The sequence below is a fragment of the Pogona vitticeps genome, chromosome 4 (genome assembly GCF_051106095.1).
Source record: "Pogona vitticeps strain Pit_001003342236 chromosome 4, PviZW2.1, whole genome shotgun sequence".
In the NCBI taxonomy this organism is placed as follows: domain Eukaryota; kingdom Metazoa; phylum Chordata; class Lepidosauria; order Squamata; family Agamidae; genus Pogona; species Pogona vitticeps.
Genome location: NC_135786.1, coordinates 140,572,488 through 140,600,034, shown reverse-complemented (window position 1 = coordinate 140,600,034; position 27,547 = coordinate 140,572,488). Strand labels below are relative to the sequence as shown.

At 39.8% G+C, this 27,547-nt stretch overlaps 1 protein-coding gene across 1 annotated transcript in view; it reads right to left on the bottom strand.

The window, feature by feature from the left end:
* MARCHF6 (membrane associated ring-CH-type finger 6) overlaps positions 1 to 27,547 on the bottom strand; it is a 57,379-nt gene that overhangs the window by 18,441 nt on the left and 11,391 nt on the right. The window contains exons 2-15 of the mRNA XM_072998481.2: positions 22,872 to 22,968; positions 22,183 to 22,256; positions 21,028 to 21,171; positions 16,945 to 17,017; positions 16,210 to 16,378; positions 12,212 to 12,404; positions 11,345 to 11,406; positions 6,970 to 7,002; positions 6,093 to 6,144; positions 5,325 to 5,383; positions 4,069 to 4,149; positions 2,470 to 2,538; positions 2,023 to 2,097; positions 874 to 1,008 (exon numbers count right to left, since the gene is read on the bottom strand). Coding sequence (XP_072854582.1) covers positions 874 to 1,008; positions 2,023 to 2,097; positions 2,470 to 2,538; positions 4,069 to 4,149; positions 5,325 to 5,383; positions 6,093 to 6,144; positions 6,970 to 7,002; positions 11,345 to 11,406; positions 12,212 to 12,404; positions 16,210 to 16,378; positions 16,945 to 17,017; positions 21,028 to 21,171; positions 22,183 to 22,256; positions 22,872 to 22,968 — 1,316 coding nt within the window. The remainder of the gene's footprint in view (positions 1 to 873; positions 1,009 to 2,022; positions 2,098 to 2,469; positions 2,539 to 4,068; positions 4,150 to 5,324; positions 5,384 to 6,092; positions 6,145 to 6,969; positions 7,003 to 11,344; positions 11,407 to 12,211; positions 12,405 to 16,209; positions 16,379 to 16,944; positions 17,018 to 21,027; positions 21,172 to 22,182; positions 22,257 to 22,871; positions 22,969 to 27,547) is intronic.

Below are 27,547 nucleotides of genomic sequence, written 5' to 3'. Positions count from 1 at the left end.
ATGAAATTTCAGTCATGTTTGATTCTGGAAAAAAATGGAAAATTTAAGTCCCAAATCAGCAAAACTATATTACGTCTGGTATGATTACATGTCAACTTAACATGCGAGTTAACTTAAGTGGTGTTCTGTTCTTTCTGAGTTAATAAGTAGGTACTTATTAACCAAAGCAATAAGGAACTAGTTTAAGGATATTATGCATAAATTTAAGGACACTACATAAATATTTCCTAGCTGCTGACCCAGAGGACTCTACCAGCTAGCAAACAGTCTGGGTTTCTTGTTATGAGCGCTCACGGGCTTAATTCAGAGGTTATAATTTCCAATCTCAAACCAATGGTTTAAAGATTACAAATTTACTTTAGGCTCTTATGTCCTCTCCTTCCCTCTTGTATGTGAAATACTCTTTACTTCCATGGTTTAGTGAAGACATTTACCTCTCCTTGGTTGAAAATAGGCTTGGCACATGCAGAAACACACTGAGGGATCACACCTAGTTCTTGAACAATTTGTTTATGAATTTTCTCCCTATCATACAAGCTAGTCTGATAAGCTTTTTAAATGAAAAGCAGAGTAAAAATATTTCTAAAATATCTGCTCAAGAGCATCTTGGCTGTTTCTATTCTACTGTAGTATGCAGTATAACCATGTACTTTTAAAATCAGCATATCCTGCAATATAGTACCTTACCCTACTCTAATCATTATCTGTCAAAATTATGCAACTGTCATGTAAAGAGTAATTTTCAGATTAAACAACCTGACATTTCCAAAGGTTGTCTGACACAGGTTTCAGCAAAAATACAAATTAAAAAATTAAAATGCTTGAAATCCATAATTCTGTATGTTTTCAAGAAATCACACCCAATTAGCTTACCTCCCTCAACAAGAGGATAAAGGATGCAAAGTAGAAGACATATACCATTCCCACCAGCCAGTGTAGGAACATTGTTGTTCCAGGGGCAGATTGAAAGCTCAATTCTCTGTCTTTCAAAGTAGCATCAAACATTTCCTATATTTAAAAAAACAGACTTTTTTCAGTGTTTACACCTAATAAAATTGTCTCAATTTTTGCAAAACAATGAAACTGCAAAAATATAGTTGTAAACAGTGTTCAGTCATGACAACAAAATACAGTGGTGCCTCGACTTATGAACGTCCCTACTTATAACCTTCTCGAGTTACGACCAGCTCTGGATGCAAAATTTTGCTTCTACTTGCGACCGGAGCTTCCACTTATAAACGCAAAAAAGCAGGGGAAAAGGGCAGGAAATTCAAATTGCTAAGTGTAGGTGGCGACAAGGCTGCTTCTTCGTAGCTCTTTCATCCCAGCAGTCAGAGAGTGTGCGTCGGGGGAGGCTTGGGACTGCCTGGCTTCTGCTTCTGAGTGAGCGTGTGTTTGCAGGGATGCTTGGAACTGCCTATTAAGGTAAGGTGCTGTTTTCTACTTTAAAAAACTGTTCTGGGTGTTTTTGCAGCATGGTTTTGGGCTGGGGGGTTATGTTTTTCTGCTGTGATGGGTCTTGGGGTCCTCCCATTTCCAATGGGTCTTGGGGAGTTTGTTTGCTTTTTAGTTTTTCCCCTATTTTGAGTTAGGAACATCTTCCTGAACCAATTAAGTTCATAAGTCGAAGCACCACTGTACAGTATGCAGCCCCATCAGAGATGATTTTCTAATAATGTCTCTTAAGATTCACTTAACATCCAGTAAGTAACTCTGCAGGACATCCATGTAAAAAGCTCTTTTTCAGCACAGAACTGTAGATTTTTAAAATGAAATGTCTTCATATAGGACTTAAATAAAGCATACTTCATTTCTATCTGCTTAAAGATAACCACGTTTCCAGCAGATTGACTTGACAGTTACTTAAAGTGCTTGATAAATCCTAATCTTTTAAGAGTTACACAATCTTCATGCACAATTATGGATTTTTCGGTCCACTTTACAGATATAACCTCCTGAATTAATCTTCCTGACTGTTTACTTAGTCTAAAGCAGTGATCTCTCAATAAATTCTTTTCTTACCAGAGAACATATGTCCAGCCACCAGCCACAGATGAGAGGGAAAACCCCAATTTCTACTACTACTAACAATGATACCTGTGGAAGGGTAAAAGACAGATGTTTTTTCAGATGCAGACTTACAATAATATCAATATATCTGTGAAGATTCTCAGTCATCCAGGTGAGGTTATCTGGAAGTTGAGTCATGGCAGCTGGACTTCTTAACATTTCGCTACTCATCCAAGTTGCTTCTTCAATCTGAAGAAGTCAAACTATTCAGACCAGGGGGAAGTGAAACCAACGTGGAGGATATTTCAGGGGTCTCCTACCAACTCTCCTCAGACTGAAGAAGCTACCTGGATGAGTAGCGAAACATTTCAACCTAATAAGAAAAAAGTCCAGCTGCCATGACTCAACTTCCAGATATAATATCAATGTATTTAAAACTGCTTTTTGAGACTAACATACCTTGACTACTATATAGCACACGCCAAGTAAGCGTCGTGATCTCTGAAATTTTACAAGTGCAGCCAAGCCCTATAAATATGGTCAAGGAAATAGAAATACAGTGCTTCTTAGTGAAATAATGTTTTTTTAAACGGTTAGCATGCCATAGGAAATACTGCTGGGCACCAACAAATTCAAAAAATAACATTAGATCAAAAAAGAGACAAAGCTAATTTGCTTGCTTCTCCCATCTGCCTACCACTGCTGACAGGAAGAGTCTGGAAAATTCTGCTTCCCTTTAATCATGCTTTCTTCCATCATCTGGAACAACAAATAGTAGCTAACATTAACTATAATTCACACAAGGAACAGAAGCTGGCTTGTTTTAAATTCACTATGATGAACATTAACGATAATGTCCAGTTTTGATGACACATAAAATATGTGGTTAACTAAACGCTGCAGTGAAAACTTTCAAACCCTTCTGCTGGCAGCATGGAAAATGAGACCATGGGTCACTGTGATTCGTTCACATTTATACTCATTCATGTTTTTCTGTGTAATGCTTTACAAAAAAAGGCAGATAACATGTTGCCCTCCTGATATTCGTGCAACAAGCATCAATCCTAGGCCAACAGCAAATTCCAAATGTAACATTAGTTCAAGGGAAAACATCCACTTGTAATCTCATTTTTCCTTGTATGGAGTTTCTTAAAGAGGACATGACATTTTGGAACTGTCTCAAATGTGCTACATTTTCATTTAGTATCAAGCTGTATATCATGCTGGAAGGGTCTCAAATCTACTTGTCAATTCAGAGTTCTCAGCTACAGGCTAAGCAAACAAACAGATCTAGATGGAAGAGAAAGGAAAAGGGAGGTTTAAACCACAGCAGGATATACGTATTCCAATATTGCCTAGAAACAGATTTTGTTAAATAGTGGATTAGTGTATGAATTGGATTCCTAGCCTGATTACATAAACGTTTCTTTGAATGCACATTCTATTGAGTTCAAATAAGTGCACACAAAATTACAACATTAAAACAATTTCTCTTCTTATCAGGAGGCTAAGTTGTCAGCTACTTGCTCAGAGATACAAACTAAATATGAGTTCAATAAATTAAAATATTCTGTATACATACATAAGGTCAATGCAGAAGAAGGACTGGGAATCCTTTAACTACAATTATGAAATGAAGAATACATATTTCTTTTGTTCAGAGCTTCTCACTGCAGCAAATCCCTTCCTGCCCTTAAATGTTACATTAACACCAGTGTTCCTTCTGATTACAACTAACTCCCTTCCTCACCTGGATTAGAAGTTGGGAGGTTGACAGTGCAAAATTAGCTGCAGTTAAGGCAAGTGGGATCAGGCAGAAAATACTCCTGCTTCAAAAGGAGAGAGCTGCATAGAGCAATCGTGTAGCCCAATCCTAGTATCTTAAAAGAAATTAAGAAATTCCCACTGGGATGCCTGTATCACCGCCCCTCCTCAGGTTTTCCTCACAAGAGATAAAGACAATTCCTATCAAGTCTGGGAAAAAGGTACACTGACCATTGCTAGATAATGAATATAAAAACTCAATATATGAGAAGAGGGTTTTTAAAGAAAGGATACATGACAAACAATTAATGAGACTGCCAGCAACACATAGCCAACTATTGTTGTGATTAGGCCTTCAAAATGCGATGCTTGAACCTGAAAAACAAAAAAGCATATACTGTATATTCCCAGTGGTGGGGGTGTGGAATCTGTCATTTTTCCTTGTGACAATTTGTAAAGTAGCTACTATATAGACAGCTGTAATTTTATATTCAATTTCACCTCCTTGCTAAATAATTCAAATGATTTCTGTAACAATACTACCAAATATGTCAATATTTACAAAATATTTTAATTAGTGGTCACATGAACAACCAAACAGTTGATCAACTAACACTACCTGTTTAATAAGGAATTAATCACGAATTTAAACATGTCTCTATGAATGCTCAACACAGTCTCAAGCACACAGCATAAAAGTGTAATTCTAAACCTTGGATGTGACTCAGTGGAAATGATATTCAGGCAGAGGTGTCCCTCTATTGGCAAAGAAAAGATCTCCTGTCTAGGGGTATTATCCTGTTCACCCTTAAGCCTGAGTTTGACCTGCAGGGAGCTTTGTTGCTGGAAAGCTATGGCCGGCTGTTTTTCTGCCAACAGAAGCAAATATTTATTTTCAAAAGTGAGATGTCAACAGCTCTGGAGCCGCTGGACCCCAAAATGTGCAGGCCACTTAATGGGCCTCTGGGGGTCTACCCGTCAACTGCACCAGCCTGGAGCATAGCAAAAGTGCTCCTATTGTTTGCAATGTAAGTGTTTTTCAAAAAAAAAAAAAGCATCTTCTTCTGGAGGAAAAAAGAAAACTCCACATGACCTTTTATACTGATCCATGTGACCCCACAGAACTGTGAGAGCCCACATACATATCAGACATATCCCATGACTACTCTTAGATCACAGTTACAAAAATCTAGCATAATTACTAAAATAAAAGGAGAAAAGTTAGGTATCTGACAAATTAAACATTGTATAAAAATAATATTTGGACATGTCAATAATCCATGTTGGTAATAGGGGGCATTTGTTTAGCCTGCATCACAAATTTCAGAGAGATCCAACTCATTCTTTCATTCAAGAACAGCAGATTTCACTTACTCTCCACTGAGCTTTTGAGAGGTAGGACAGTAGCAGGAAAACTGTGTTAATCATTTTTGCAAAAGCTCCTCTAAAACAGAAACAGCATGTAGAGAAAGTCCCCCCAAATGCTTAACGTCTTCAAGAAGGGAAAAGAAAGTATTTTCATTTTGAACTTAAAAAATAAAAATACTTACATATTCTTCAAAGCCAAGCCCAACAATTGAGAAGTGGCCAATGTGATAAGGACAAAACGCTAGGGGGAAAAATCCAAATAAATTAAAGCAGTAATGAAGATTTCCAATTTTATTACACCTCATATATGACTTAAAATGGATTTTTTTCATTAGCTAGCAAGATAAAATCATTCCAGTGCTTTATCCAGTTCAATTTACTACAGATCTGTAAACCACAGTTCAGCACATAATACTGTGGTGCTTCGCTTAACGATGTTAATTGGTTCCCAAAAAAACATCGCTATGGGAAAACATCGCTAAGCGAAACACCATTTCCCATAGGAATGCATTGAAAACCGGATAATCCATTCCAATGGGAACGGATTACCGTCCTTAAACGAAAATAGTGACAGGAAACATCACTAAGCGAAACAATGTTTCCCCCATTGGCGAATTCACCTCTGACTGATGAAGTAAGCTACAGTGCATGAAAATGTATGTCATATAAAACTTACTAAAATTCTTTAAAGACTTTTCACTGTTTTGCTGCAACAGACTAACTCAGCTACCATCCCTGCTTTTAATTCTCAAGATTCTTTCAACCATGACTGAACTTCTGATTTTATTAGCCTACAGTCTGTGCAAAAGAAACTATGGCAAAGAGTATCAGAATTTCTCCATTTAATAAAAGGAATATAGAATTGATGCTTGAGACTCATTCAGGTCTACTCTAACTTGTATCTACCTCACAGTAGTCACACTAAAAGAATTCAAAATATAATGACTTACCAAAGACAAGTATGAATAGGGTATTTAATGACACCACCCAAAACACATGTTCCTGAAGGAGAAAAAAAACAAAACAGGAATCAGAACTAATATCACCAAAAATGTCCAATATGCAACTAGAATTTTATCCTATGGTATGTTATCAATACCCCTACAATTTCTTCCCTTACCTCTATGCAACTGAGAAGCTGGCTTCTCTCAAAATTTAAAATTATCAGTCTTTGCTACAAGAAACTGTACATTCATGTAAGGGCTCTCCTCAGAACAGGACGAAGGCTCAAAATGCAAATTTAAGCTGTGATATCAGCTGAATAAAAAAAAGAGGGGGGATTAAAAATGCTTATCATATCCACATAAAAGCAAGTGTCATGCCTGGTACTGTATTGTATGGTAGGTATAACGGAACCCCTTATTCTGAAAGATATTGTCCATGTGAGCAGGGTGCTTTGGAAACCCTCACTCACATGCCCTTGCACTGTCCAATTCATCAGGACTGCCACAAAAAGTACGTCACCTCAATATTATTAAAGCTGGAGGGAAAATCCGAACTGAACAAGGTCTGTTTTACGTTATCAGTGGAAGTGGTCGACATTATGGAACAAGTAGCAGTTTTTCTTCAGTCAATTGTTAAGAGGCGAAGTCCTGAACCTAAAAAACTAGCTTGATTTTGTCTATTTTATATTTTATATGCCAATAAAGGTTATTACTATCAAAAGCAAGTGTACAACATGTTCTGCTGATAAGCAGCAAAACATATTGCTAGTTCTCAGATATTATGGTACTTGGATTCTACTTGCGGGACCAAAAAGAGGTGGACACAGTATAGGACATATCTACAGTATACAGAATTATTTTAATATGGTAAAATGGCACTTACTAAAAATACTAGGGATCCATCAAGCCCAAGCATCTAGGAACAAGAGATGATTTTGCAGTCAGTAAAATTCTCTAGATTCAACAATCTTTAGAGCTTCAAGGGATTTCTGTTCCCCGCAAATGTTGGTAGGATTCAGAAAACAATAGGACTGCTCAGAGTGAAAAATAATTTTCCTGTACTCTCTCCCCTGCACCCTATCTTTCTGAGCATCAGGAGATTCCCCAGAATATTATCAGATGGAACATGGAGGACTGCAGAAGAAGAGAACCAGTTGTAGGTAGGGCGTCTCACATTTATGAAATTCCCATTTGACTCATATAAGAAAACCCTGGAATCAACCCAACATGCTTTCTTCTGTATAACTACATGTCATGCTTAATTACTAATGCATTTCAGTTCTGAAATAAGCATGTGGGTCATTGATCTGGAACCATATTTCCACATGCTTCCTGAAATCCCATTACCATAAATTTATATTGCACAATGTATTTAATGTAATTAAATTAAAAACTTCCTGTACCTTTTGTCCTTGGGGAAGCTCTGGATGGGGAGGAAGTCTTTAATATCAGAAAATAACCACTGGTGGTCATGCAATTTTCTGATATTAAAGGCTTCCCCTCATTCCCAGGCTCCCAAGTAATGTAAATGTATGCCAATAGAATTTCAGTCAGAGAGACATCTGGACCAAATGCTCCAGGTGTGGATAGTAGCACATCAATGTTGTACTGTAAGTAATCCAGCAAAGCTTTGCAATAAACATCTATATTATAAAATTATGTTTTCTTACGAAAAATTATGTTTTCCCTTGAACTTAGGGAAGGCCTAGTAGAACAATACAGGCAATACATATGTACTTCAGTTAACCATCCCTCTAATCCTTCCTCACTACCTGGATAACTCAACACGTCTCCACATCTACCCTATCTGAACAAATAAGACTAGATTCTCAAACTGTAGAGCACTCCAAGGAGTTACAAAGAACTAGAAGTGGTTACAAGTGCTGGGAATTAGAATGAGATATTGCTGATAGTGATCTCCTCTCCCCTTTTCTCCCCCAGCTCCCAAACAGGAACTCTGCAAAAAGCAGTTCCTATTGATTTAAGATCATACAACTTCCCTCCACTTGGCAATGTTGGCTGAAGATGCTAGAAGTTGCCATCCAAAATCCCTGGAGAGCATTAGGCTTGGAAAGGTTGTCTTATGAATCAGGTGATTGCCAGATGGGTTCTTTGGCAATGCAAGAGAGTTAGTGGGTGTGGGTGAAATAAACGAATGAGGAATAAGTTGTACTGATAGAAAAATAACTCTTAAGATGCATCAGCAAGATACATGCTGCTACATCAGACAATCCACACAGCTAGGAATTTGTTAGGAGAGCTCATAAATAGCGGTATGTAGATCTGTGTTCTTAAACTATAGCTCTGGGAATTCCAGGATATGTCATCAAAAAACACTGATCTGTACACTTCTACTTATGAATGGAAAGTAAATGTACCGTAGATTGAATGTGCGAGGGTTCAAACAGTTTAATATTTACAGAAACTGTTACTTCTGTAACATGTTTACTGCAAAACAGTAAATTGTTTACTGCAAAGCAACAAATAACAGTAACTTGTTTGGAAAATATAGGAACATCACTGTTGAGTGCCTGTATTCTTACAGAAAAGTGGATTTTTTAGTGGATAACAGCATTATTTAACTGCAATTGTGAAAATTTTAATTGGACATCTAGAATGTTACTTTGCTGTAAACAAATTCTAAACAGTAAAAGCAACAGATTATATATTTTGAGCAAAGGGACAGAAGGAACAGACAGCAAACAGTAAGTCTAAATAAACTGAAGGTCAAAAGCATGGATTTATAGATGTCCAATTAAAATGTTCACAATTGCACAGTTAAATAATGTTGTTATCCATTTTAAAAAGTCCATTTTCTGTAAGAATACAGGCACTCAACAGTTATGGTCCTACATTTTCCAAAGACATCTAAGTGTTTTAGGGAAAGTAAATTAACCTGCAATAGAACACTATTGTCCAATCTCCCAAGACCACATTATTTTGGCAAAGCAAATCTTAACACATCTGAACCCCTCTCCAAATTCCTTTTTGTTAGCCTTCTGCATCTCAGGGCTATGGCAGAGGGAGCAAAACAGATCCACAAACCACATCCCAATTCTCATCTATCAACAACAATCAATAAGTGTTATTTTGCAAAATTGAGGTCATGAAGGCCACAAATTCACTTAGCCACAGATCTCCTCACTTATTATTATTATCATTATCATTGCTGCAGTAGGAGGTGAACAGGGGAAAGTGCATGCAAAGTCAGTGAGAACAGGGAGAAGCGCACACAAAGCCAGGGGCTGCTTCCAATCTTATTGTGTATTAAAAAGTCCATATACAGGAGGTCAGTATGGTAATGGTCCAAACAGGACTGTAGTTACCACAAACATCTCCAAACACAGAACACAAGAACACTGAGCAGATTTGAAGGATAAAACAGAGCTAGGGATGAGAAGGCAAAAAGGTTGTACATGAAAAGACAATGAAGTGGCAGCCTGAAGCTCTGACAAAACAAGAAAAAACAGTTTAGGAAGTGAATTGAGAAAAACTGGATTATGAAAGAGTAGGAACAGGAACATGACCACTTTGGCACCTACTATTTCTCTGCTCGATGCTGTTTTTAAAAGTAGTTTTCTTCCCAGTGCTTATATTCATTTTTTTAAAAAAATCATTCTTTTCACTCAGTCATCCAGAAACAATATTTTTCCTGTTAAAAATGAAATTAGGGGGCTACCATAACATGTGCTTTAAAAACCACACCATTATTATTTCTAATAGAAAATTCTGATACAACTAATATAAAAGAAGAGATGATAATGAACATGTTAACAGCAACATGGCTAATTATTGCAAAGAATTGGAAGCAAGATTGGATTTTCGAACTGCATGAATAGTATAATGAAATCTGAAACAGTGCAATTAATGATAAATTGACTTCTGAAATCAAGTTTAAAAAAGGAGAGATATAGATAAATAGATTTAATGAAATATGGAAATGCTATATTGCATAAAGGGAAGCAAAAAAACGGATCAGGAAATATCTGTATTTTGGAGGGGATATGAGAAAGTTGAGTTGAAGGTTATGCATAAAGGAGGAAAAATTATGTAAGATATACAGTGGTGCCTTGACTTACGAACTTAATCTGTATTGGAACGGTGGCCGTAAGTCAAAGCACCATTTCCCATAGGAATGCACTGAAAACCAATTAAGCAGTTCCGGCCCAAGAAAAAAATACCCCAAAAATAAAAAATAAAACACTGCAAGCCCCTGGGGCTGCAAAAAACAAAACAAATCCCAAAATAAACAGAAACATAACCATACCAGCCCAATCCCACACTGCAAAAGATAAAAAATAGTTTTTAAAAAAGCAGCACCTTACCTCTGCCGCCACTACCAGGAAGCCTCTCAGACTCCAGCTGCCACTGCTGGGCCAGAGCTTCTCTGCCGCCATGGAAGGCTTTCCCGGGGCTCGCCGCAAGAGCTGCCTTTCTCCAACACCATCTGCTGCCGGGCCAGAGTTTCCGCACTGCCAACGCAGGCTTTCCTGGTGTAGACCGGGTCTACCAGGGGAGGGCTTCCCCTGGTAAGCCCGGTCTACCCCCAGGGAAAGCCTGAAGGTGGTGATCAGCAGCAGCGGGGGACCCCCAGGAGGTCTCCCATAACAGCGGGGAAGCCCTGGGAGGCCTCCAAAGGCAGCGATGGTGGTGGCAGGGGACCTCCGTGAGGCCTCCAAAGGTGGCGATGACAGTGGCGGGGAACCCCCAGGAGGCCTCTGAAGGCAGTTATGGCAGAGGCGCCGGAAGCCCGGAAGGCTGAGCCTCCCTTTCCCTTACTGTTGGGGCAAAAGAACTACAAAGAAGCAGCCTCTTCGCCACCAACTGTTAGTTTTTTTGAATTTCCTGCCCCTTTTCCCTGCCTGTTTCTGTTCCTAAGTCAAAGCTCCGGCCACAAGTCAAAGCAAAATTTTGCGGCCGAAGCTGTTCGTAAGCCAAATTGTTTGTAGGTCAGGACGTTCATAAGTCAAGCCACCACTGTAATAGTTCATAGGGTGAGAGGAGGACTACGTTTTTGTATTATTAATTTCTATACGTAATTTGTGTGAATGGTATTCTTATTTTGGTTTTATTAATGTGTATTAGTCTATTTTTAGAAAAAAGAAAAAAACGTGTTTCATATGCAATGTGTACTTTGACTAATATTCAGAAGAGGATGCAATGTGAGTAGAATGAAAGGATGTTGGAAACCTCTTTGCAATTTTCTGGTCTACGTGACTAAAAGCAGAACATCTCACAAATATATGGGCCTTACTCACTCTTTCCCATGTAAGTTCTTCTGCTGCTCGATCCCACTCCAAAGCATTCCAGTTCATGTCATCTAAATAAAGAATTAAAATTTTAAGATTGCTAGAGACAAAGTTCTAACAACCTATCAAAGCTGCTTAATTAGACAGGCCCTTTATAGCCATGTTATGATACATAATGTTCTATCAATAAAAATAGGCATTTCTAATATTCAAACAGATGGCTACTAAATCTGCTGTTTATACTAGAACAAAAGGTTAAGTTTAATCAAACATTTTGAAAATGCACTGTTCTAATAGTAGGCTTGCATGAAATTGTAAGGCCACAAAAATCTTTTGCTTCTTCTTTTAGTTTCTTTCCCAGTGGAGATCAGTTATAATTATGGCGAAAAAATAGCTCTGTGTTGTTTTGAACTGTTCTCCAAAATTCTTGCACCAATGTGTTTTCTCCCCTTCCTGCACCCCTTCCTGCACTTGTCTTTCCATATACAGTATATCACCGTGAATAATCAGTTTTAAAATCTGTTATTTTTATTTTTCATTACCTGGCTGAAGTATTATAGTTTTCTGTATTATGTATGTCTTATGATTTCTTCATCTCTGTTCATCCACTGTAGCAATTCTTTTTGGACAGCTTCTTGATACAAGAAATTCCTAGCATCCTGATACGTACCTACACTCCAAATGTTGCTACTTTTCATTTTTTGTAAAAAGCCCCTGTTTAGATATTAAACTATGTTTTGCTTAAGCATGACAACTGGAATACCCAGGAAAACTGAACTATTTCTACTAAACAGACCTGAAATCAAATAGGTCAAGATACATTCCCTCTATTCCAACATATAACATGGAAGTGACTCTTTAAAAGAGGTAATCTACCTTGTGCTCCATTGTTTGCATCTGCTGCATCTTCTACTACAACATCCTCTTCATCTTCATTATCTTCCTCTTCTTCATCTGGCTGTTCTTCTTGAATTTCTGGATTTTCACCTACAACTGCATTCTCTGCAGGCTGGTCCACAGGCTGGTCAAGTGCAGCATTTTCAGCTCCACCATTTCCTACACCTTGGACCTGTGCAGAAAAAGTCCAAAATTTGCCCCCCTGAAATTAAGGAATATGTGCTGCATTTTGAGGATCTCTACAATAAGAACTTTCAGGTGTGCGTTTCTAGTACAAATCTTTTGGCCAGAAGTTATTTTAGTTGCACTTTGTAAAGCCTGAAATAAAAATGGTAACACCAAAACAATAATGAAACAGTCTGCCACATAAAAGAGTGCACAGAGTTGAGAGAATTGTCCCTCAGGTAGGTGGGAAATTATTTCTTTATGTTTCTGGTTTAAAACTTCTATTTGCTTTTTTTTAAGCAACTAAAACATTTTTCTGTGTGCAATAAAATCATCTTATATACTGCAAAACAAGTATGATTGTGAGCATGTATTGGGGCTGCATTAACACAGAGTATAATAAAGGACAAAAATGATAGGGACCTAACAGAAGCAGACGATATCAAGAAGAGGTGGCAAGAACACACAGAGAAATTATACCAGAAATATTTGGATATCTAGTGGGCCTTAGAAAGCATGGCTAACAACAAGGCCAGTGGAGGTGATGGCATTCCAGTCGAACTATTTAAAATCTTAAAAGATGACACTGTTAAGGTGCTACATTCAATATGCCAGCAAGTTTGGAAAACTCAACAGTGGCCAGAGGACTGGAAAAGATCAGTCTACATCCCAATCCCAAAGAAGGGCAGTGCCAAAGAATGCTCCAACTACCGTACAATTGCACTCATTTCACACGTTAGCAAGGTTATGCTCAAAATCCTACAAGGTAGGCTTCAGCAGTATGTGGACTGAGAACTCGCAGGATTACAAGCTGGATTTCAAAGGGGCAGAGGAACACGAGACCAAATTGCTAACATGCGCTGGATTATGGAGAAAGCCAGAGAGTTCCAGAAAAACATCTACTTCTGCTTCATTGACTATGCAAAAGCCTTTGACTGTGTGGACCACAGCAAACTATGGCAAGTCCTTAAAGAAATGGGAGTGCCTGGCCACCTTATCTATCTTCTGAGAAACCTATACGTGGGACAGGAAGCAACAGTTCGAACTGAATATGGAACAACTGATTGGTTCAAAATTGGGAAAGGAGTACAACAAGGCTGCATATTGTCTCCTTGCTTATTTAACTTATATGCAGAATACATCATGTGAAAGGCAGGACTGGAGGAATCCCAAACCAGAATTAAGATTGTCGGAAATATCAACAACCTCCGATATGCAGATGATACCACTCTGATGGCAGAAAGTGAGGAGTAATTAAAGAACCTCTTAATGAGGGTGAAAGAGGAGAGCGCAAAAAACGGTCTGAAGCTCAACATCAAAAAAAAAAATTAAAATAAAAAAACAAGATCATAGCCACTGGTCCCATCACCTTCTGGTAAATAGAAGGGGAAGATGCCGGGACAGTGACAGATTTTACTTTCTTGGGCTTCATGGTCACTGCAGATGGAGACAGCAGCCACAAAATTAAAAGATGCCTGCTTCTTGAGGGGAAAGCGATGACAAACCTCGACAGCTTCTTAAAAAGCAGAGACATCACCTTGCCAACAAAAGTCTGCATAGTTAAAGCTATGGTTTTTCCTGTAGTGATGTATGGAAGAGAGAGCCGGACCATAAAGAAAGCTGACCGCCGAAGAATTGATGCTTTTGAATTGTGGTGCTGGAGGAGGCTCTTGAGAGTCCCCTGGACTGCAAGGACAACAAAGCTATCCATTCTAAAGGAAATCAACCCTGAGTGCTCACTGGAAGGACAGATGCTGAAGCTGAGGCTCCAATACTTTGGCCATCTCATGAGAATAGAAGCCTCCTTGGAAAAGACCCTGAAGTTAGGAAAGTGTGAAGGCAAGAGGAGAAGGGGATGACAGAGGACAAGATGGCTGGACAGCGTCATTGAACATGAATTTGACCCAACTCCGGAAGGCAGTGGAAGACAAGAGGGCCTGGCGTGCTCTGGTCCATGGGGTCACAGAGAGTCAGACTCAACTAAACGACTAAACAACAACATAATGTAATATCCATAAGAATTACAACTTCTATCTTAGCCTACTCCATCCTGTTTAGCAACATGAGTTCAAATCACTAGAAAGGAATCTAAAAAAAATTAATCAAAACAAAATTATCTTGAAGCATGTACTGTTTAGAGAATTTTTTAAAAAAATAAAACACTCTATAATATATTGGAAAACCAAACTTACTTGGCACCAGTAACTCTAACTGCTTCTACAGTGTAGGCTTTCTGAAAACACAAGCTCACACACCAACTGAAATATCCACTTTGCCCGATATAAGCCATTTATCAGAGCATTTATTCAAAGAAAGGTAATAGTGATGTTTTTGAGAAACAATACCTTAAACTGAAAACTAAAGGAAATAACCAAAATAAACCCAGTGGCTAAAATCCTATTGGTGTTTGCGTAAGATTTGCATAACTTGACTAATTCAAGTTAACTGATGATGTGTAGAGATACATCTTGGTTGTACAACTGGGTATGTGATGAGGCATATGACCAAGACACCACTGTACTTTGTCAATTAGCCCAAATTAGCCATGGTAAATTATATATCTCAATTAACTGGAAAAGCAAACGATGACAGCTCCTTCCATTTGAATTAGTACAATAAAACCCATGGGTATACATTATCATGTGTGTTTCAAGTGGGATGATAACTGAAATGGCGGGAAGAAAAAAGAAAAACATTTGATTTGGATACGGTTTCACATGCCACTATGCGAAGCAGTCACAAATACTGAGGATTTCATAATGTGTCCTCTTCCCCCTATCATTCATACAACTAAAGATACAAAAAAAAACACCTTGTATGATTATATGTACCATTTTAAAGAGTGAAACTCAAAGTGTCAGTGCTACAGAACTTTTGAAATATCATCTTCAAGCTATTTATTCCCTATAACATTGTTATTCTAAATTAACTCTTTCTCACAGTAATGAGACATTTTATCTTCAGAGCTTTTCCCGATTGTATCCTATAGTCTTGTATACCTTTCTTTATCACAGATTTAGATAATTTCGCAAGCATTAAGATAATGACTTAACATAGCCTCATACACTCTCATCATTCCTAGTTCTGCACAGCCACAAAGTGCAATTTAGAAGGGTTGGCTTCTCTTTTAGGTTAGCCATCATTTGCTATCATACTATATCATATCATACCATATTGTAAAATTTGATTAATCTTAACAATGGATTGTTGAAAGAAGCCTGTTCCAAAAACTCTGAAGGAAGCTTATTTCAATAAGCTACAGTTAACATTAAGTTACATCTGTCTGGGTGTTAACGTTACAGCTGGATGTAATTAATCTAAATGGAAGCAAAATCTCTCAGTACCCTCTCACTGCTTTGCTGATGGAAAAGTGCCATGTAGTTTGCTCTAGTTCCTTCTCCAAATGTCCAAAGCCAGACATTCTACGACACATGGCAATAGTTTTAAAAAACTCAAAACAGTCATATTGAGAAATAGCTGCTACTCATAGCCACCTTTTAAGTCAGTGGTTCCCAATCTTGGATAACCCAGGTGTTATTGAACTGCAACTCTTAGAAGCCCTGGCCCGCACAGCTGGCAGTGAAAACTGTTGGGAGTTGCAACCCAAGAACACCTGGGTTACCAAGGTTGGGAACCACTGTTCTGCGTCAAGCTAAAGTCAAGCCAAGACTGTACTATGCAACAGCCTACATGCATTAACCCAGCTAGTTTCAGAGACAGTTCTGAGCTGAAGTGTTGGGAGTCAATGAAAGCTAATGTGCAACAAAGAATTCAACCTACAAATCACAGCAAAAAAGTAAAGGACATGGTACCTCATTCTGTTGCCCAACACCATTGATGGCTTGTTGCTGATTTTGTTCTAGCCACTGTGGTGCTCCTCCATGCACAATTTGTTCACGTAGCCACACAAGGCTGATAAATGCACAGAGCGTGCATGTCACCACAAAACAACCTTGCAAACAGTCTGCCAGTAAATTCTCTCTGTTAAAGAGACAATGAACACATTATTCACAATATGACAGCTATCCAACTGTTACCATTTTAGTGCAGCATCATTCTTAATTCACATTACAATCAGCCATTCCTGCTTACATAAGACATATAAGGAGACCTGTTTTTAAAAGAGAAAATTCAAGATCCCCAACAGAGTATCACTGAAAAGCACTTAACTACTTAAGCTAAATCTCCATCAACTGTTATTCTTATTATCAGTTACTTGCCAACTGAATAAAACTGAATATTTTTATACTCAGGAATTTTCCTCTATTAACCTCATTCACTCATTTGATTAATATGCTGGTGTAGCACTGTTAAACATGCACATTTATTATTATTATGACCATTACCATCATCTCTTGGAGGTTTTAAATTTAGCAGGAAAGCATTTTATTTATACTTCTGCATTATGTGATCACTACAAACTGAAACTCAGAACATTACTCGGCTGCCAAGAACTATGTTTCACAATAATCAGTATAAGAGAAGAGCAGCTAATGAGTTTACAAACAAAACACACAAAAAAAACTTATTAGTTAGCCAATACTTACGTTGACAGCATATCTAATGGTAATGTCAGTAGTGAGCTCACAGAGCCTGTAAACAAGCACTTGTAGATACGGCCTACAGAATAAAGAACAACACTATGGTCAACAATTTTTTGCCAATTAAACCTGTATTTTAAAAGGGAGTTTTGAGTACCCAGAGGTTCATTTTAACCAGGATTAATTATAGTAAAATATAAAAAAAAACCCTCTGGGAAATCAGGAGAACTTGGGACAGCGAAGTGCAGGGGGTGGGGTGGGTGTTCCTAAAGCCCAATGCTGCCATGTTCCAGAAAGAAGATATGGAAAGTTAAGTTAAAATGGAGCAGAAACTCCCACTTCCATTATATCTGGTTGTTAACAATTTAAAATCTGTGAGAATGTGCACATGTATACAATTTTAAAGGAATAAAACCCCACTGAACAAAATTACTTGAACTATTTTTTACTATTATACAATAAAGGAAAGCAAGTTATCTTACAAATTTCTTAATACATGTGTTCAAGCAAATAGAAAATAACAGGAAACAGTGTATGGTACTGGAAACTAATAAAGCTGTGAGGATTAGTGAAACAATTAAGTGACATAATAATCCTATAGGATTCCAGGATTTCATGAGAGGGATTCCGGCTGATCTGACTGGCGATCCTGTCCAGGCTCTGGTTGATGGCTGGCTTGCTGCCGCCACCAGGACTGTTGACACGGTCGCTCCTACACGTCCTCTCTGTTACAGAGCTCGGCCAGCGCCCTGGTTTAGCCAGGAGCTGCGAGCTATGAAGCAAAACAGGAGAAGGCTAAAGTGCATTTGGAGACGGATTATAATCGGAAAGCTGTCAGGATCGCAACTAACCACTACCTTAATAAGGTGAGGGCTGCCAGTTGAGCTCACTTCGCTGTCCAGATAAGCGAAGCTTCAAACCAGCAGGTGGAACTTTTCCATATAGTTCGCAATCTATACGGAATTGGTCTAAGTGATGGGCTTCCTACTAGTATTTCACCTAACCGATTTGCAGCATTTTTTAAACCAAAAGAGGAGAGTACAGCTTGGGGAGAGGGTCTTGGCCCCGTGGGGCCTCAATAGTGGGTTCCACAGGGCTCAATTATCTCCCCAATGCTGTTTAATATCTACATGAGGCCGCTGGGTGCAGTCATCAGGGGGTGTGGGGCTTCGTGCCATCAGTACGCTGATGACACCCAGCTCTACATCTCCTTTTCTCCAACCACAGTGGATGCCATTCCATCCCTTCATCACTGCCTGGAGGCTGTACTGCAATGGATGCAGAAGAATGGACTGAGACTGAACCTGAACAAGACAGAGGTCCTGAGGGTGGGTGGCCCCTCCATTGGTGGTTTGGTAAACTTCCTCTCTTTTGAGGAAGTGATTGTCACCATGAAAAGGGAGGTTCGCAGCTTGGGGATCCATCTGGATCTGGCGCTCGCCATGGAAACCCAGGTGGCATCATCAGTGGTCCGCTCTGAATTGCCCAGCTGCGTCCCTATCTTGATGTTGGGGCCCTCACCGCTCTGGTCCATGCACTTGTAATCTCAAGATTATACTGCAATGCGCTCTACGTGGGGCTACCTTTGAGATTGATGCAGAAGCTTCAAATGGTGCAGAATGCGGCGGCCAGACTTCTCAGTGGGTTGAGAAATATCAGCATATCTCCCCCACTATAGCTGCCTTGCATTGGTTGCCCATTCGTTTCCACATTGATTTCAAAGTGTTAATGATGACATATAAAGCCCTAAATGGTTTAGGACCTCAATATCTAGCGCAGGGGTCTCAAACATGCAGCCCGGGGGCCATTTGCGGCCCTCCGGATGATAGTTTGTAGCCCTCGCCTTGCCTGCCCCCCCAAAAACGCCCACGCGTCCTTTGCTGTCAAGAGTCAAAAACAAAGCCTCGCCTCGCTCGCCGGTTCTCTCCCAAGACAGCACTTCTTGCACCCTCCATCCGGAACTGCATCCTGCCAGCCAGCCCACCTGTCTGCCGGCAGCAGGTCTGGATGGAGGGTGCAAGAGGCGCTGTCTTGGGGGAGAGCCGGCGAGCAAGGTGCGCTGCCATCCCTTTTCCCTGAGTGCCCGAGCTGCTGCCGAGCAATACCTGAGAGCAGAGCTTGCTCCCAGCCCATCCTCGAAGAGTGCCTCCAACAGCAGCTGCCGCCGCTGCCTCCTCTTCCAGGGAAGTGGCTCTCTGGCTCTCTTTCTTTCTCAGCACCACCAGCCCAGCCAGTGGCCGCCTCAGCACCCAGCGGTGCTTCCTCCTCCTCCTCTTCGTCCTACTTCAGCCGCCTCGGCTCTGGAGGCTGCCTGGGCGTGCCTCGCAAAGTTTGCTCCTCTGTCGTGGTAGGGGTAGCTGCTGCTGCTGAGTGTGTCTTTTTTTGAGAGGGGCACTCAGAGGAAGGTTGCCGGACCTCCGTGTGTGTGCTTGTGTGCATGCGCGCACGCCCCTGCGCACCTGCCCCATTTTGTTTAATTTTGTGGGTACTGATGGGGGCTTTTCTCCTTTGGCAAGGTGATTTTGTGAGGGTTTAAAAAAAAATTATATCGTGCCCTCCCCCTTCCCCCCCCCCGGCTAGGCGGTCGCCGGCACTCCCTCCCTTCTCCGCTTCTTCATCCTGCTCCTACTGCTGGTGATAGTAAAGAAGGAGCTGGAGGGGGTCATGGCCAGCGATGAGGGCTCACGCGCCCCTCCTCCTGCTCCTCATGGCCCCAGTCAGGCTAAACTCCTGGGCAGCTCCCTCGGGCTCTTGCTCCGCTTGGCGGAAGATCTGATGCGGCCCAGCCTCACCCAGACTCTGCCTCCAGCGGCCCCCCAGGTAAATTGAGTTTGAGACCCCTGGTCTAGCGGAACGCCTCCTCCCACCTAGATCTACCCGAACCACTCGTTCTAGCCAGGAAGGGTGGCTGAGAAGCCTAATGCCAAGGGAGGCCCAGAGAGAAAGAACAAGACACCGGGCCTTCTCGGCAGTAGCCCCTTGCCTTTGGAACAGTCTGCCACCAGAGATCTATCTGGCTCCCTCACTGGGTTTTTTTAAGAGCAGACTTAAGACCTGGCTCTTTAAGCAGGCTTTCCCTCCTGTCATTACTTGAATCCCCCCCCCATCTTGAACTGTATTACTATTGTTGTTTTTAATATTGTTATATTGTTTTTATTCTATTTTTTATTGTGAGCCGCCCAGAGTATTCGGTCTAGCTGGGCGGGGTATAAATAAATAAATAAATAAATAAATAAATAAATAAATAAATAAATAAATAAATAAATAAACAAACAAACAAACAAACAAACAAACAAACCAACCAACCCTTACCTTTTTATTGCCTGAAATTCTGTTCTTTAGCATAGTAATCAGCACTAGTCTAAGCCCTTGAAATTAATGGAACTTACAGAGGAGCTGAATCACCAAATCCCCACTGATTTCACAGGCCTACTCTAGTTGCAACGTACTTTGCTAAGCAACAGAATTTCAGTCACTATATCTTAAAAATATAATATTAGATTCCAGCCAAAAAGAATCTTAAAACAGGCAGAGAAAAAATTCTAGCCATTTATTAAGACTATGTGGCCCATATCCTTTCAAGCAAGGCTGCCCCATCTCACAGCAAAGAACAATTCCATCTCTTTGTTGTTGTTGTTACATGTCATAAAGCTGCACTGATTTATGCTGATTTTATGACTTTACATCCAAAACGTCCTGTTCTTAACAGGCCTGCTCAGCTCTTGCAAACTAAAGGCTGTAATTTCCTTCTTAGTCAATTCATCTTGTATTTGGTCTTCACCACCATCTAAAATTCCAGCATGACCAAAACAGAACAAACCAAATGTGCTATGAAGTCCTGCACTGCCTCCTAAGTGCCTCAGGACCTACCTTAACTGATCTAGGTGTGCTAAGTTTATCTATGGAAGTACCAGTGGTGCCTATAGTATCCTAGATTCACGTCTGAAAAATTGTGAACATTGCTTTAATGGCTGCTTTTTCTGCAATGAACAATTTTATCCTACTGATAACCACACTCTCAGAACCCACTAACAAAGTGTTCTCCCCATCACTGGTACCAGTTATATACGTACAACATCAAATACTTACATGCTGTAAGAGGTACAACTCCCAACCATGCAAAGGCCACAAGTGTATAATGAAACCAGTATCGTATTGCTGTGCCAATACTAGTAACTAGTCCAGCAAATATGTCTTGGATTGGAAGCCGGGAAGGCATATCTGGAGAATAAACTAAGAAAAAGAATACAAATTAAATAAATAAAAATGGGAAGACTACTATCAATATATGTGCTAAAACATTAAAAGAAGGCTTCCCCGCAACTTGTTACAAGTTTGCAGTCAGTGTTATAACATCAGAAAGTGGATCATACTAAATCAGACTATTAGTCCATCTAACTTAGCATTGCCAATACTAACTCACAGTAGATTTTCAGGTTTTCAGACATAAATCTTTCCCAGCCTTACCTAGAGATGCAGAAGTGAACCTCCTCTCAGACACTCTTCCACTAAGTTAGACAACTTCTCAGGTATTTCTGACTCAGCTTGGGCACAGGATAAGACCCGTATGACTACCTAAGCATACAGTATCACTGCTTTGCTTGGGTATTCTCAGGTCTGAAGGGGAGGCCAGGTCTGAGAATACATCTGCATGAACTGTTGCAAAGTCTCTCTTCATATGCAACTACAGGATACAGCAGCCAAGGGCCAACTATCTGCAGAATGAGTATCTGGATAGCAAAGTATCTGTGCTCAACAAACACCATCCCTGCTTTCTTCGCAGGATACCCAGAAAAGTGAACAATACAAGAAAAACAATGAAACACATTAAATATAACCCCCAAAAAGTATGAAAGTGGTGACACACAGATGAAATAAGTAGCACATCAGAAGGCTGGGTTGATAATATTAGCTAGTAGCATGGGTGGTGTTTGAAAATTAGAACATTTAAACACTATACTGTATCATATGGAATATTGCTGGTTTGCTGTCAGTCTGATTCATCCAAAATGGTAAAGCCTTTTTGTCCAAGAGAGAGCTCTAACGTGGCTGAAACTGAGCATTCAGCATGGAAAACTATCTAATCCAAGTGGCATAAACATAAGGCAATGCCTAGGAAGTTTCATCTTCTAGAGACATACAGGGTGCAAACGAACCTGCAAATCTAGCTAAAGGCTCTCTGAACACTAAAATAACAAAAACTAATTCATGCTAACAAAATAGAGATTTATGCAACATACTTACTTGGTGTAAAAGCAAATCTGTGTTTACATAATTCACAGTATTCTTTTCTGCTGTGTTTGAGCCACTGAACTAAGCTGCAATAAAATGCATCATAATAATGAATCGACATCTTAAAAAGCACAATTTTAATAGTCAGAAATTAAGCAAAGTAAGCAGGAAGACATACTTTTAAATAGGAAAATATAAGGAATTCATATATGAAGCAGAGATAATTATTTTCCTTAAATACTTTCCTTAAATATTTTCCTTAAATACTTTTATCATTTATCATTTAAACACTACATCAATGAGCACACTTCAATATACATTCTACACTCTGGTAAGAAAAACCATTATAGCCATAAATACATTGCAATTGTAGAAACACTTTTTACAGACTCTTGTGTAATCCTATCAATCATACTGGGGTTAGAGCAACATAAGTAGTTTTTACTTCCTCTTCACATTTAGTGACTTTCTTAACACTTTAGCTCATGCTTTTGTAAAACCTTATTAAAATATTAAACGACTCCATCACTGTTTTTCTTCCTTTTATGTACTAAAATCTCGATCAAAATTCAGTATAAGCAGCCAAAATGCAAGAGTTGTGTAAAAGATAATGAAGCATTGTTTCTCTCCACAATTGCTAAAATGTTCACATGCTCTACTTTCAGAACCAGAATGGATATTTTTTGAAGGAGGAAGCTTACCATTCTTGATGGATAAATTTAATACTGCCAGTACATACACACGGATGATAGAGAGGTTTCTCTGGAGTTCCTTCTGACCGACATACTCTGCATATGTCTGTTGAATACAAAGAAGCAGAACTGACAAACAATAGGATCATAATACAAAAATCCGTCATTGTGAGATTTTTTTTAAGCCCTGGTGTGCTCACTTTTGCTAAACAGTGGAAGGAAGGAACCACTAAAACAAGATCAACAGCCATCAGTTTTTAAATTTTGAATCTACCATTTCTGGCCTACTTTAATTTAAAACCACTAAGACTGGTCAGAAATTACTGTTAAGCCATAAACACCAACAATGCTGACAGATTATTCTAAACAGGTCAACAGTTAGCATATTCTTTAGGTACGAGAAATTCTGCTTTAGCAGGAGTTTGGACTTGATGACCACTAGAGTCCTTCCAATTTTGTACTTTTATTAGTCAATAATTTTATGTCATAATAAACTTCTTTTCAAGAGTCTTCTCTTGATTGTCTTGCTGTTAAAAGCAAAAAGCTTCCTTTCCCATTTTTTCCTCAAAAGCTGAAAACTACTGTAGTATTTTCTCAGCACACAGCGCTTCCGTACAGTTAAACATTGATACATGAAGGATATTAAAATACTTTCATGACTGAGAAAATTCTTCAGGGTGAAGAAGCTCTCAAGGTCCCCCACTCATTTCAAAGAATCCTTCTTGCCTAGAGCACATCCCATGGTAATTATGTATTTAAAACATGACAAATTATATTCTTTGTTTCTAACAGACATTTTAAAAAGTGCAATTCTAGACACTGTAATCCTGGGCAAAGTGCGGTCCGTGGGCCACATACAGCCTGCGAGCCGCTCCTGTCTGGCCCGCCCATTGCCGCTCCTGTCCGGCCCACCCGTCACCGCACGGCAGTAAGCAAAACTCGCGAGTTTTGACTATTACTCTTGAGCCACAGGCTGCGGAGACTGTGGCTCAAGAGGCCAGAAGCAATCCTTGCACAGGCGACATGATGAAGCATCACGTTGCCTGTGCAGGATAGAAGACAGTCGGAGAGGAAGGCTGCGGAGGAACAGAGGACTGGTGAGTTAGCTCAGTGTCGGGGGGGGTTTCCTCTCCCCCCCTGCAGTGAACGAATTACAACACTCACATAGTTAATTCCCTAAAAAGTTTAGGGAGTTAACTATTTCAGCCTTGTAGTTTGTTCACCGCAAGGCCTCACCCAATGGGGGCCTATTACTAACCACAAATTCCACCTAATGGGGGCTATTTTTAAGTAAAGTTGGTTTGGCCCCTGAACACAGTTCAGATTTTTCATGTGCCCCCCTACAGAAATAAATTGCCCACCCCACCCCACTTGTAACTAACAAGTCCCGTTCATTTCAGTGAGTTTGCTCTAGTTGTAACTAACACTGCAGCCCTTTCATCGCTGCTTTACCCCTCCACTTCCTAAGCCCTGGGGCTTACGAAGTGCAGGGGCAAAGCAGCCATGAAACGGCTGTAGGATCAAAGGGCTGTGATCCTGCAGCCCTTTATTCCCTTCCCCCCTTACTTCCATGTATAAGATGACCCTCAATTTTTAGTCTAAAGATTTTAGACAAAAGTATCATCTTATACACAGAACAATATGGTAAGAAGTTGGTATAGGCCTTTTTTGTTGTATTCTAGTCAGTAACAACAACTGCTATGCTAACTTCCTAATTTGCAGCAATTTGCCACTGAAATTTATGCTGATGGATTTACAATGATCTAATTTTTCAACTGGAATCTGGCCCTTGTGATTCAAATTCTAAACATACCAGTGATGTGTATGGGACGGGGGAATCCATGCTCTAAGTCTGGGCTCCCCAACCCCTGGTCCATGGCCTGGTACTGGGCTGTGGAAACAGATCTCCCACTCACCGCACGCACGCCACCCACAGATGTACACGCATGTACACCCCCAATACACGCAGACGCCTTGCTCATGCACACACCTATGCACGGCCCCCCACATGCATGCACAGATGCCTCTCCCATGCACGCATGCCCCGCCCACCCATGCACAGACTCCCCCCCCCCCGCTAAACCGGTCCGTTGTTTGGAAAAGGTTGGGGACCACTGCTCTAAATAATGTTAATTGGTTTTGCATGTTTGGTTTAAATGTTATATTCAAACAAATTCAAAGTTTCATGCAGAAACTATTTTACTGGAATATCTACAATAATATAAAGAGAATATTATACACTTCCTTTATATTTAACCAAAAAACGAGTACACCTGAAAGAACACAATTTTTAAAGACACATATCTGAAGAGAACAGTACCTAGTATATGTTATATCAATAGTTTAACTTTCTTTGTTCTTTGAGTCTATGGGCACAGACAACTTACTACATTTTGTCGTGTTTATCTATACTTCTAACTGATTGAGAAGTGAGAGAATTTGTAAAATACAAACAAGTTTAGCAGTGTGTTTATTTGTTAGCCTACTGGAAACAAATACATCATGCATAAGTCTGGTCCAGACCCAGTCAGAGGTTAACTGATGTATGCACAAGAGGTTGCCATACATAATTTTTCAGTTCCCCCACGGGCAACTGGGCATTAGGGTTTCTCAGTGCTGGTGAATGTGAATTATTGCTCACATTTCTTGTTGTATGCCAGTTGAATAACTTGACACAGAACAAGAATATTAGAGTCAATGTGCTAATTAGCCACAATTCATCACTGCAATTATTTTAAACTGAAATAGAATTTTGCATGAATGTTATGTATGAGTCATGTGGAGACATTAAAACCATATATTTTCAAAGTGCGGACTATTCAATCTGCAGCACAGTGTGGCAAAAAAGAGAGATGCTAGGAAGATATAATCAAAGGATACAACTAACACTGTTTTCTAGCCAGTCACTGACATTCTCTTTTTCAAACAAAACATAAAAAAATACTTGTGTACTGTAAGCTTCAGAGAATCAATATCATCTGAGTCAACTATGTCAAAGAACCAATACATGCATTCTCCATTAATGAAAATACTCTTACAGCTGGAAGCTAGTGGCCTAGATTATCTAAATATTTAGCATGCATACTGAGATTTAAGTGCTCAAAGTACAGTATCTAAATGTAGCAGTAACTCTTTAAAAATATGTAAGGCTGTTAGGCTGGTGAAATGAGCCCTTAGAGAAGACAAGAGATGTCTTGTGAGCTCATGGCTGAAATAATATTTGAAAAGACACTTCAGGCCCATATCTCAAGCCAATGTGTTAGAGAAGTTTCTGACGCTTTCCCCTATACCTAGATACCATCCTTCATATACACTCAGACAAAAAAGAGCAGTAACAGATAGCCTCTGGAGATACAGTGTTTATAAAAAGTTTACACACCCCTGTTAAAAGGTCAAGTATCTGTGATGTAAAAAAATGAGATAAAGAAAAATCATTTCAGAACTTTTTCCACTTTTAATGAGACCTATGAACTGTACAACTCAGTTGAACAACAAACTGAAATCTTTTAGATGGAGGGAAGTAAAAATAAAAAAACTGAAATAATATGGTTGCATCTGTGTGCACACCCTCTTATAACTGGGGATGTAGCTGTGTTCAGCAGTAAACAATCACATTCAAACTCATGTTAAGTAGCAGTCAGTACACCCTTGTCATCATTTAAAGTGCCTCTGAGGAATCCCAAATAAAGATCAGCTGTGCTAGTAGGTCTTTTCTGACATTTTCTTAGTCGCATCCTGCAGCAGCAGCCATGGTCTGCAGAGAGCTTCCAAAGCAACAGAGCCATCTCATTGTTAAAAGGAGTCAGGAGAAGGGTACAAAAGAATTTCCAAGGCATTAGATATACCATGGAACACAGTAGACAGTCGTCATCAAGTGGGTTTCCTGTCACTATCAGTGCCTCAGTCCACTCCCAAATAACAGTTCAAAAAGTGATGTTCTAAATCAGTGGTTCTTAACCTGGGTGATATCGCTCCCCAGGGGGCAATTTCATTTTTCAGGGGGGCGATGAAACGAAAAGGGGTGACACAGGGGTGAAGGAACAGAAGGGGGCAATGTAGCTGCCGCGCTGCCTCCGCCATTGAGGAAGTTATCATTGCCTCCCTCCCCACGCCACCGGATCCAAAGCAGCTGGTGCTGGCAGAGGATGTGGTGCCGCCGCCATTGAGGAAGTTATCATCACGCACTTTCCTACTCCAAATTATAACAGATAGAAGAATGGTCAGAAGAATACACATACCTCTTCACCAAGGGAGTATAAATCACAATAAACTACTTTTAAATCACACCTTTAAATGAATTTCCTAAATGGATTTCACATACTTCTTCAACAATGATGCATGCTGAGTGGGTTAATATAACCAGTAAAACAAACTAATTTATAATTTAATCTAGCATTTGGGAGTACAGTATGTGCTTTGACTAGTGACATAAAATAAAATAGAGTCAGAACAGGCAGCAGTCATGATAGTTTCAACACACAATAAAGTTTAGGAACAAATAAGTGAAGCTGTACACTGAACAGAGCTGCACCCCTTTCTTTATGAAGTTACTGATTTCTGTTCCAGTATGCTTCTTCTCATATACAGTGGTGCCTCGCATTACGATGTTAATGCGTTCCAGCGAAATCGCTGTAGAACGAAAACATCGTAAAGCGAAATTAAAAAGCCCATAGAAACGCATTAAA